This window comes from Rhagoletis zephyria, unplaced genomic scaffold (assembly GCF_001687245.7).
Source record: "Rhagoletis zephyria isolate East Lansing unplaced genomic scaffold, Rhagoletis_zephyria_1.1 Rzeph_scaffold_10166, whole genome shotgun sequence".
Classification (NCBI taxonomy): Eukaryota; Metazoa; Arthropoda; class Insecta; order Diptera; family Tephritidae; genus Rhagoletis; species Rhagoletis zephyria.
The window spans coordinates 1-12270 of NW_016167244.1; the positions used below are offsets into that span (position 1 = coordinate 1).

General features: G+C 36.8%; 2 protein-coding genes across 2 annotated transcripts in view; both read right to left on the reverse strand.

The window, feature by feature from the left end:
* Positions 1 to 35: 35 nt before the first annotated feature.
* LOC108376272 (endonuclease G, mitochondrial-like) lies at positions 36 to 516 on the reverse strand (the record flags this gene model as incomplete). Its single annotated transcript, XM_017632471.1, has 2 exons — positions 379 to 516; positions 36 to 292 (listed from the first exon to the last, which is right to left on the reverse strand). Coding segments are annotated over exons 1-2 (395 nt in total), but the record flags the coding sequence as incomplete, so codon positions are not given.
* Positions 517 to 3252: 2736 nt separating this feature from the next.
* Positions 3253 to 12270, reverse strand: part of LOC108376273 (uncharacterized) — a gene marked incomplete at its 5' end in the record, with an annotated part of 18664 nt that continues 9646 nt past the window's right edge. The window contains 7 exons of the mRNA XM_017632472.1: positions 3253 to 3638; positions 3713 to 3896; positions 4516 to 4721; positions 5555 to 5705; positions 5787 to 6104; positions 6172 to 6519; positions 6580 to 7899. Of these exons, the coding sequence (XP_017487961.1) occupies positions 3317 to 3638; positions 3713 to 3896; positions 4516 to 4721; positions 5555 to 5705; positions 5787 to 6104; positions 6172 to 6519; positions 6580 to 7899 (2849 nt within the window). The remainder of the gene's footprint in view (positions 3639 to 3712; positions 3897 to 4515; positions 4722 to 5554; positions 5706 to 5786; positions 6105 to 6171; positions 6520 to 6579; positions 7900 to 12270) is intronic.

Genomic DNA, 12270 nt, shown 5'->3' on the forward strand with positions numbered 1-12270 from the left:
AGGGATGTATGCTGTCATCCGCGCGGAATTCACACTTTGAGCGATCGACGGCATCGTTTCTGGCCACTGACTCAGGCGTGAGGTGTTCAAACACCCAATGTGGTACGCGGTTACGGCGATCATAGGATAGCACAAAATCTGAATAAGAACGAACATGATCCAGCCCAGGGAAACCATATTTCATGATTTGTGAAATGCGCGTTGGTGTGGCATTGAGATTGACTTCTTCTGTTGGCACTGGTACTGCAGCCGACACTGTGCCAAAAATTGGCAATGCGGGGCGGCGCTCCAACTGCGAAAGCGGATATAAGAGAAGATATTAAGGCTACACGGAAATGTATCCCATTAATTCAACGTTAAATGAAGCCACTTATGTACCTGCTGCACTAAAGGTGGCGTTTTTATTCCCCACTCTGTTTCAGGCACTTGTTGACGTTCAACGTATTTACCGGTAAAGTAGGCGCAAGTGGCCGCGGTTGCGCATACTAGAACATTTTTAAGTAGCCTTTTATTCATTTTCGGTGCTATTATTTATGCTAAGAAAAGCTTTCAATTGTTTATTGAGCGATGCTATAATCAAAATTGATCACCCCCATGTGAATTAGCCCTCTTGCAGTCTGGCCAGCTGATTTTTGTTATCCAATCAGATACAGCTGTGCGTGCACAGTGCAACAAATTGGACTATATTGGACTGTGAGTATAATTTCTCCGCATAAAAAATATAAATTAAAACTAAATAGAAAAAAATAAAAAATAAAATAAAATAAAATAAAATAAAACGAAATGGAATGAAACGAAATGAAAAGAAATAAAAAGAAATAGAATGAAACAAAATAAAATAAAATGAAATGGAATAAAATGAAATTAATTAAATGACACGACAGTCGGGTCTACGTAACCGGAACGACCCAGATTTATATCTGGCCAAGGACTATCACTCCAGCAACACTCCACAAAAAGTCTTTGGGGAATTTGTATGCTGCTACAACAACAACAACAACAACAACAGGAGGATGAAGTCCACGTAAGTGGGAAGAACTTTTGACTGTCATTCACCTAGGAGTGGCCAGAAGCNAAATGAAATTAATTAAATGACACGACAGTCGGGTCTACGTAACCGGAACGACCCAGATTTATATCTGGCCAAGGACTATCACTCCAGCAACACTCCCCAAAAAGTCTTTGGGGAATTTGTATGCTGCTACAACAACAACAACAACAACAACAGGAGGATGAAGTCCACGTAAGTGGGAAGAACTTTTGACTGTCATTCACCTAGGAGTGGCCAGAAGCTATTCTTGTGTGTACGGTTCAAATCGTAGCTCACAACGTCCGGATATTTATATCCACGTATCCTCTGGGTAACGACCAAACACCCGTTAGGGAGCGAGCTAGAGTGAGAAGGCGTAAAAGTTCGCGTGCGCTGGTTTTGGGTCCCGCCACGTTAAAACCCCGCCCAATGAAAACGAACAAACAGTCTCGGATGATACCCTCTTTTTCTAATGACGACCACGGCGAACGTATAAAGGACTATGCAACTTGAATATCCGTACCCTTAATGGGGAAGGTGCCTCTACCCGGCTGGTTGATGTCCTCGGGAAGACAAAGGCTGGCATCACCGCCATCCAAGAAAGGCGATGGGCGGGGAAAGGCAAGGTAAGCGCGAAGCCTTGCGGAGTCTACTACAGTTGCCACGTAAAGGAGCGCAAATTCGGTGTTGGATTCGTGGTAGGAGAGAGACTCCGTCGCCGAGTACTGGCGTTCACGCCGGTGGACGAACGTCTAGCCACAATCCGCATCAAAGCGATATTCTTCAACATCTCGCTCATTTGCGCCCATGCCCCGACGGAAGAGAAGGGCGAGGTGTCCAAGGATCTCTCTCAGAGCACTCTTCAACAAACCGACACACTCGAGCAGTGGAACTACATTTCCCGTTCATTAAGTATTGCCGCCGAAGAAGTAATAAAATTAAAAGAACCGAAATGAAATAAAATGAATTAAAATGAAAAAATTAAATTAAATTAAGTAAAAAGAAATAAAGTAAAAAATTAAATAAATTAAATAAGTAAAAAATTAAAGTAACGTGAAATAAAATTATATAAAATATACTATACTAAAGTAAATTGAAATGAAATGACAAAATTAAATTAAGTAAAAACTTAATATATAAGTCAGTAAAATTAAATAAGTAAATTGAAATGAGAAAAAATAAAGTGAATCAAAAAATAAAGTGAAATTGAAATGAAATGAAAAAATTTATTGAAGCGGAATTAAAAAACAAGACAAAAACAATAAAATGGAATAAGTCGAAATGAAATAAATTGAAGTGGAATGAAATTAATTCAATTGAAATAAAATGAAATGAGGTGAATTAAATGAATAAAATATAAAAAAGGAGAAATAGATACAAAATTATATTGAGAATTAAACGCGGAAACGAAATTTTTAAATACCAGAAAAAGAAAATCCTCTACAGAATCCGTTAAAATTAAATGAAAGGTAAATTTGCTAAGTCCAAAAGGGGTACAAGAGATGGGATAAGGTGAAAAGATTCGAACTCTTGTAATCAACATCGAATGCTTTTGAATTGTACCGTGTTTTGATTTGATTTAAACATGCAAACTATTGTATTCAAAGTTTCGCAAAACACTTGACAAGAATCTCTTTCAAAAGTTTATTCTTCTCCTTTAAAGTTTTGAAAAATCGACTTAGCCACTTTTCACTCTAAGCTGGCGATATATTTAATTGTTCTTCTACTTTTGATACTCTTGTTTTTTGCAAAATTATTAAATAATGCCTTCAATTATGCTTATCTGACTAATTAAGGAGTGTGGACACATCGAAAGTTCACCTTTTTTCAGATAAGAATTAAAAAAAAATTTAATTTAATTACCTTTTATTTCGCATTAATTAAACATAAAACTACATTGGAAGCGATACGTTATTGAAAAATTTTAAGCTTATAATTACTAATAATACATTTTACATCTAGTTGATTGCCTAATGTTAGACCTAGTTGCTGTAGTAAACTTGCACAATTTCCATTTACATGCATGTATGTGTGAAGTTACATACAGACATATAAACATATGTATATATAAATTAGTTCGAATTTTTCGATTTGAGTAGGATTACATTACGGTATTTCAAAATCTCCAAATCTCTGAGAAAATCACATTTTTTTTTTTGTTATTTCTTACACCTTTTTTGTCAATTGATTTTAACGATATAAACTAACGGTTGTTATAAGCTACCTCAACTAATTAAAAATTTATGTGTGTTGCTGCATATTTTATGTAGACAAATTGGCGCGACGCTAGCATGACTCCTTGTTGCAATCGACAAAATTGCTGAACTCTGTTGAATTTGGCGGTCCCTCGCTGTAGAGATATGTAACAGGCCAGAGACGCGCGGCCGTAAAATCATTCAAACTCTGTAGACCACCAGGGCGTGGCGGTCGTTGATAGTCCTTATTCGAACTATTGTTGCCGCTTGAAGATTTCTTTTTTTCGCTTTTGAGTGTTGAAAATTTGATGCTGGCGTGTGTGTGTGGAATGGGCGTTGTTGCTGTTTTATTACCAGGAAAATAGCGATCGCTACATTTGCGCCACTGATCGGCTTCATCGCCCACAAAGCACCTGAAGAGGAGAAAGAGAAAAAAAATATGATGACAAAATAACTAACAGGGTTGCTTGTTTCAGTAATCTCATACCACGGATAATCGAACCCCTGCGAGTAGCCACAGGGGTGTTCAGCCTTGCAGCAATAGTCCCATGAACCTATTTCGCCACCTTCGATCTCACACGAATAGAAGCCAGTTAGAAGATTCTTTTCACATGGACTCGTTGGGCGACAGGCCTTACCGGCAACGGTGTAGTGACGCCAAGCGACATCGCCTAGAGTTTTTAAGTTAAAGAACATTGTTGTTTTTTTGTTTTTGTTTTAAAAAATGTCAATACTTTGTGATTTAAGTGCTTTTTTTTGTTAGAGAACCAATACCAGTTAATATCACCATTGTTTATGCTGGAAAGCTGGTAGTAAACTAGTAGTTTGGTTTGTTTCGCCATAAAAGTAAACTTAAAATTTTGAGGTCAATAAGGTTACATAAATACATAGCTGGATGGGGCTTTATGAGCATTATTCTAAAGTCGATTTTTTTCGTTATTTACATACAAAACTTTGCATTGGATGTTTACGAGTATCTATTTTACAAGGATATTATTTTACAAGGATAACTATTAGGGTAGTAAAATACAGGTATCAACTGGAGTTGAAAGACATTATTACATGCTAAGCTTGTAGTCATTTAAATTTAGCATTACTCCACCAAAATTATACCATTCATGAAATAGGAAGTTGCTAGACTTTACACTCTTAATTCTATGTTTTTTTTGTGTTTTTGTTTTTGTTATACGAGTACAATTGAGGTTTGTTTCATTATTCGTTTCATACAACTGCAACTAGTTGTTATTTACACTAGTACTGTGGTGCAACAGGTTAGAAGTTTGAGTTTACCCGGTTCACGGAATATGTCCATGCGGCGATCGTTGTTGACACGCGATCCGCCTATTGTGTTCACCTTATCGCGACAAGTCCAATCGAAGGGGTTCCAAGCGAAGAGCCAATAATCTCGTTCGTCCGTATGCGTGTAGTGGACATTCAATTTGAGTTCCGTTTGATCGAGATCCGAAAGCTCACAATTGTAGGATGTGGCGCGAGAGCTGTGAGTGAAAAGTATAATGCATATGTGAAGAAGTTTAGAGCTAACCATATCCTATGGTAAACGAAATCTTAATTGTAATCGATATTGCAAACGTAAACTTAGGCTTAATCTTGACCTTAATCCTAAACTTATTCTTGACATAAGCTTCATCTTAATATTAATATTAACTTAAACTTATTTTTAATCGTTACCTTAAAATCAAATGTTGTGTAATCTTAATACGCCGCGTGCTTCACTGTGCTTTGAAAGTACTTTGATGTTCTTTGAAACCCGTAATAATATTTCATTTATTTTTATCAATTTTTGAATAAAAAATTCAAACAGGTGGCAACCCTCTAAAATATTTTCGGCAGTAAACTTTCCTAAACCTCTTCAGTGTATTACCTATATTGTAATATGCAACTTATTTTATCCATTGAATTAAATTAAAATATTCCAACAGGTGGCAACCTTCCGTAAAAATATTTTCAGCTATAAATATTCTTAAACAAACAGGCAATTAGCCAGACAGACAAAAATTCTACAAAATGTTGATTTGGCTTCTCTTGCTCTATCTTGCCAACTCTAAATTTATTTTAGACACATGGTTTCTTCAGAAAATTTGTTTAGAATTACACGTAGAACCCTTCGTTTTTAACCGAAAAAGTCTCCCATAAAAATTAACCCGCCCTAATGTATAGATTTTAATCCCAAGCTTTATCTTGACCTTAATATTAATGTGAACCTTAATCATAATTCTAATCGTAATCTTAATCATATTCGTAATCGTAATATTAATCTACCTGCATGTACCTTAAAATCCAAAGTGAAAAATTTGTCAAATAATCTTACCCATAACTGAAGGAGTAGCACTTAAATGATGTGGTTTCCCGAAAACGTATACACTCCTTTTTACACGCTAGTTCTGAGGGTACTGAGATGACTTTCTTAATAGCTGTTGAGAGCAGTTTCGCCGGCGAACCATAGCCCAAATAACAAACAGCTGTAATTACAAAAAAAAATTATCAAAAGTTAGAGCACTAAAATGATTTCCCCTTTCAAAAGCTTAAACATTTGTACAAACATTTCTTATGTTTCTCATCAACGATCGGTTGTATTTCACAACCATGTCCATAACTCGCACGCTCGAACACATCAAAGGCTGCATCCTGTATGAGATGACGCTGTTTGTCCATATCTCTCACTGGCCAATCGCTCAGCTGGCAATTATCAATAACGCTCGCATGACGCTGTTGACCGTACCGGTAAGCGAAGGCGCGACAGGTGAATTTGTTCGATTTAATACATTCCATTTCACATTCGCCAACCGAGCGAACCGTCAACGAATCGCGTACGATGGACTTGTAGAAGCGCGTTGCGTCAATGGCACGGAAGAAGCACTCTGCAAGGATAGAATTGTAGATGCCTAAATGCTGAAAAGTGGAACAAAAGTAACTCCAAACACTCACGTGCATTGCGCGGATCAGCAAGCGCAGTTCCCGGCCCCGTGCCGTAATGTCCCGGATCGTCGCTGCGTGATGGTTTTCTGCAAACATCTAAGTCATCGGACATTGAGTAGATATCGTAATCTCGATCTGGTTCAATGTCTACATAGTAATCCAAAGAGTTGATCGGGCGATCGCAGAGCATACAGTTATCACGCCCCGCTTGGTTGTAACGATAGCTGTAGGTGTGACAGGTGAAGCCATCCTGACCGGAGCACAAGCGTTCGCACTCAACAAGCGTGGGTGCCGTAGTAGAATGTTTTATGGCGGTTTTGTGTAATCGAAAGCCCTCGCCTATCTTTGCCGAGCATTCTAAGAATTGAAGGAAATAAATTAACTGAAGTATTAACGCATTTTTACAATTTTACACACCATCTGGGCCCGGCCGTCTTGTCCACGAGTGCCTATAATCATGTCGATCTCGAAAACCGTCCGCACCATATCCGCCATAACTTGAACCAGGGTAACTTAGCACTGAGTTTGGTTCTCGTGCTGGTCCACGCTTTGAGCCACCCAATTCAAAATAATTGAAGTCGAGCGGATCTCTACGCCGATTGTATTCATTTAAACCCCAGTAGGATGATTGCTTACTATAGCTGCCACCATAACTACCACCGTATCTGCCCCAGTCTTTCTCTTGCCCAATGAGGTAGGGCACAAACTTTGACGATCCCTTGTAACTGCCGGCTGGTGGTCCATCACGGTCTAAATAATTGTGAGTAGATGGTGGTGGTGGCGGCGGCGGCGGCGGACCTGCCCGATAAGAGTCTGGTGGTCCGGAAGGTCCACTCAATTCATGTGAGCTCGGTCGATATGGCGAGTAATCGGGACCTGGTCTATAAGGTGGGCGAAAGCGATCACTTTCAGGTGCAGGACGATAGTGTGCGCTATCGTATCCAGGACTGCTGGGTATCGACTCCCAACGATCGGGTCTGCTAGGTCGATAACGGTGATATTCTTCCGGGCGGTGATGATCCTCCGGGCGTATTAAGTCATAGCGATCGATGGGTCCTGAACCTGTACCACTGCTGCCGTAGCCACTAGGTGGCGTGTGCTCAAAATAAGATGAGCCATGCGAAGAAAACTCCAAAGAGCTGGAGTGATGGTACTCGGAAGATGATGGCGGCGGCGGTAGCGGTGGACGATGATCATACGAAACAGACGACAAGGGCGGTGGTGGTGGTCCTGATGGATGATAGTGATCAATGGCAGTACTGCTTGGTGGGCGATAATGATGTTCATCGCTACCATAGTCGCTAGCGCTGGGCGGCGATGGCAAATAGTGATGCTCCTGGCGATATGGTGGCTTGTCAGACCAACCGCCTGGCTTAAAATACAAAGGTGGACTACTTAGAGTGCCACCTTTTGAGCATTCACGACACGCCGACCGCCTGCAACTGGGCGGTGCATTGCGATCGCGTTCATAGTAATCGTAGTCGGGATGTCTGAGGAGATTCGAGTCACGCTGGCCAGAACTCGAGTACAAATCGATTTGCGCCAGTGGAATGTCGATGAGCTCACAATCGCCCCGACCATGACCGGATGGATCGAGACGGTAGTTGAAACCTTCACACATAAAACGTTTCTCAATGCCACACTGACGCATGCAATCCTCAATGCGCTCGCAGGCAAATGTGCGTCTGACCCAGCGTGGAGAGATGCGCTTGCCAGCCAACACGCGCCGGAAACAGGCTGCAAAGTGAGAATAGTTGAGAGGTGTACATATGTATGTATATAATTATGTAAATATATCTAAAAACATACGATTTTTAAGTAGTTGCTGTGGGGAGAGGAGGATGGAGGTGAGCGCTTTTGCTTTTTGATGCTGCTGGAAATGGCGTTTGCATAAGGGGCGTTCCATACCGAAACGGACGGCGTACACACATTCAAATTCTCTATTGAAAGAAATATTTAAAATTTTTTTTCTTTAAAAATTCTTCGCATACAAATTTTTTTGATAAAAAAAGTTAGTTTTTGAAAATATGCCATCTCAAAAAAAAGGAAAAAAATCACAATGGTAGCTCAGTATTGCGCAATGTTTAAGTATAGTATGTACTATGGGGTCCACTCTAAAATAATTTGAGTTATGATTTTTTTTTTTTAAACCGAAGTTGAGTATAATGAGTACATTACAAATTTTAAAATTTTTCTTAGAATTTTTTTGAGTACGCAGTCTTAAATTTTAAGCTACTGCAAAATTGCTTTGATTTTTTATATTTTTTATGCTGACGGCTTTTTGCAATTTTTTCTTATGGGGGAAAATGCGCAAAACCGATTTCAAAGAAAAAAAATAAATAAATAACGTCAGTTTTGCAATCGCTTAAAACTTGCCCTTACTAAACTTAATGGGTTACAAAACTGCATACTCAAAAAAAATATAGAAAAAATTTAAAAAATTTGTAAATTTGTAATGTACTCATTTTACTCAACTTCGGTGTAAAAAAAATCATAGCTCAAATTATTGTAGGGTGCATCATACTATACTTAAATATTGCGCAATACTCGGAGCTACCATTGTGATTTTTTTTTTTATTATGTGGTTTCATATTTTCAAAAACTAATTTGTTTATCATAAAATTTTTTTTTTAATTTTTCAAGCAAAATTTCATAGAGAATTTTGATGTGTGTATATGTGTTTTTTTTTTAATTTTTACCTCGCCCCGTATGTATTAATCAAGCTCAAATTTCATATTTATTTATTATTGATGTACGTTTATGCATCAAACCTAAAAATTTGAAACAAATCACACACCTGAAGTGTGAACCCCGTCTGTTTTGATATGGAACGCCCCATATACATACATAAATACGAGTACCATGCGGTGAGTCAATGAAGTCAGAAGCGTAACGCGAAGGTCACATAGCTAATAGCCGAAGAATAGAAGTATGTAGCACATACAAATGCATACCAACAACAACAACAAGAGCATCAAGGGGCGGAGTTTTTCGATGTTAAGCCGCAACAATTTGCACAGAGTTTACACTTAAACGCATTGAATTATTTCCTTCTTTAAATCTCTGATTTTGGCTTTTGCGGATGTATGTACTCCACAAGCGAAATGCTATTTTTATAATAACCAAAAACTTTTCTCGTGCTATAATAAAAAAAAAAACGATGTATGCTAAAAAAGAGCATAATTTGCATTGCTTCAGTAGCCCGCGGATGTGCCTTGTAAAACGCCTGCTTGCCAGAAATATAACCACTTCAATTATTCTTATTCACTTTGGTACATCCGCTTCTTCTGCAAAGGCAATTGTTTCTGAATGTTTGCCCGCTTCAATGCGTCTACACCAACGCATGAATGTACATACGTATATGTATGTATGTATACCCATACGTATATTTATTTGTACATTAGCTATTGTTGTTCTACGGCATATGGCATTAGTGCGAAATATTTAGCTACTTATGTATGTTCTTCTTAAGTAGCCGGCGTAGAATTGTAAGAAATTATAAAAAATTACTCGCATCTCCACACGCATTTTTAAGGTCACTGCTTTTGCATTTGTTAGATTGCCCCATTATAAAGCAATTCAAAGTACAATGACCGTAGATTTTAAGCTTTCTGACCTCCCGAAATTGCGCCAAATTATTTTCTAATGCGTGATTGTTTAAATTGAAAGCCTTCCGCGAGGCAAAGAAAGTTTTTGAAATTTTTTGTAAATTATTTACGAAAGAAGATTTTTAGCTAAATTGCCAATGGGGTCAAAAATAGGCAGTGAAAATTGATATTATTAACATATTTTCGTGCGATTGTGATATTGTTTTGTGATTTCTAAAATGAAATTATCATATTTTTAATTATTGGGATGGATTACATTTTCCACAACTGTTTGTCAGTTTGGACCAATTTTAGTTTGCTTCAAAAAATTTCGTAATACATGTAAAGAAAAGTCTATATTTTCCATTTACATATACATGTATGTATGTACATATGTATTTAGTATGTACATAAATTGGCTCCAAAAACCTTAAAGCTGGGATCACATGATTTGCAAATTTGTAAAGATTTGTGCATTTTTGCAGACACAGAGTGGTGTTATGTAGAAATTTTTATCGAGAGCAAGGTCAGCTCGATACAAAATTTTCCAAACAACCCCACTCTTTAACTGTCAAAATTTACAAATGTACAATTGTACAAACCGTGTGTTCGCAGCTTAAAAGTATTTTTTCACATAAAAATTTATTCCAAATAATTTCAAAGCTTCATATTTGTGGTAAACAGCTGGAAGTAAAGAAAAAAACACCATAATTTAAGCCGCGAATAATCAAGCTTAGGCTGCAAAAGTTTGGCAAATTTTTTTTAGTTTCACTTTTTTTCAACATATTTTGATTAAAAGAAAAATAGAAAGAAAAAATACTGATAAAAATAAAATTTTTCATAAAAACAGGGTTGAAGTCTTGGAATTCCTGCCCGTAGTTTGTTTGTAAGTCAAATATGAGTGGCATTGTTCTACTATGATAGCACGGCCGAATAATCATAGCCAACTTATGTACAGTAGTCGAAAAAATTATATCCGCACCAAATTTTGAGAAGTTTTAAAATATTATTTTTGTTGTTATATAATTTCGGTTAGTTTTTTATAGTTCGTTCTTTACCAACATCCGTATAAATACAAGTTTAATGGAAGTGTCACACGATTGGGTATTTGCTAAAATTTGGTGTAAATCGTATCCCAATTGTTTGAACACCCAAAATATTTTTCACTATCCCAATCACGAAAATTAATTTATTGAAATTTTTCAATAGAACATCGCTGTATTGTACCAATCTTTTGAATGAAAAAAAAAAAAATCCTACTTTTTTTACCAATAGCCCAATATAAAAATTTACAAATGTGTACAAATGTACCAATCGAGTCACATTGCCTTAAGAATTTATGCAATTAAAAAAAAAATCTAACAATTTTCTTGAAAATTTCGAGTTTTTCAATTAAATTCTGAGTATGCAGTTTCAAATGGCTAAAAATGTCGATTGATTTCTTAGAATTTTTAAAAGTTCGAAATTTGTACGAAGGTTGTTGAATTTTTTTTTTTAATTTTTGCACAAATGAATAGTCCACTTGCAAACAGCGTTATGTGATTTTATAATAGTGATCCATAAATTTAAAAAAAAAAACCGTCTACAACAACAAGTAACATCCAAATTGTATATTTCTCTTTACTATCTGAAAATTTGGATAAACAAAAGCCTAATAACATTAAAAAACAATATGGCAATGTGGTAGTTTTTGCAAATTTTATATATAAAAATTGAATATAGCGAGTTTTGAAACAGTAACTTTTACATAGCCATCTTTTTTTTTGCTTTTCGCGTTCGCTCTCCCATGAAGATTGGTCTGCTTCTTTTTTACGACGCCTTCCACTAGGCACCGAAACTACCACGTTTTCTTGCAGTTTTCTAAGTTCATCAGAAGATGGAGACTTTTGAAAGTGTATAAATAAGCCTTATAGCGACTTTTGCAATTGATGCTATTTTTTCAGAAAATAGAAAGATTTTGCACTGCATTGTTAGTGGACATGAAACTACTTTAAATACTGGTACGTCACTCACCAAAAACTAAAACTTAAAAAAAATTTACATAGCGCCTTTGCAAGTGGACTGCTCAAATTTAGAAACATGAATTTCCACGGATTTTGTTAAAGAACGAACTATATTACAACGCTTTTATCAACTTGCAATGTTGTGTGTCCAGAAAGCGTTGTATATTAAAAAGTTTTTTTTATATTATTTATTTTCTACTTTTTAGTCCTGTCTGAATAAAATTTTGCAATAGATATTAAAATAATTCAACGATATTAATAGAAAGGTGCACACACATGCATTTACATATGTATATATGTACATACAAACGAGCACCAATTAATTTTATTTAAAGAAATGGCGTGTCGTCTATTTCCGCTGTAGCAAACGTAGTACATAGGGCGACATCTAGATGTCATCTACCTCGCCCTATTCACTACAGATGTCGCCCTATGCACTATGCGGAACTTTTCAAAGCAAAGGTTTTATGGTGTCGGACACACAACATTGAAAGTTTCTGGATCCACAACATTGAAAG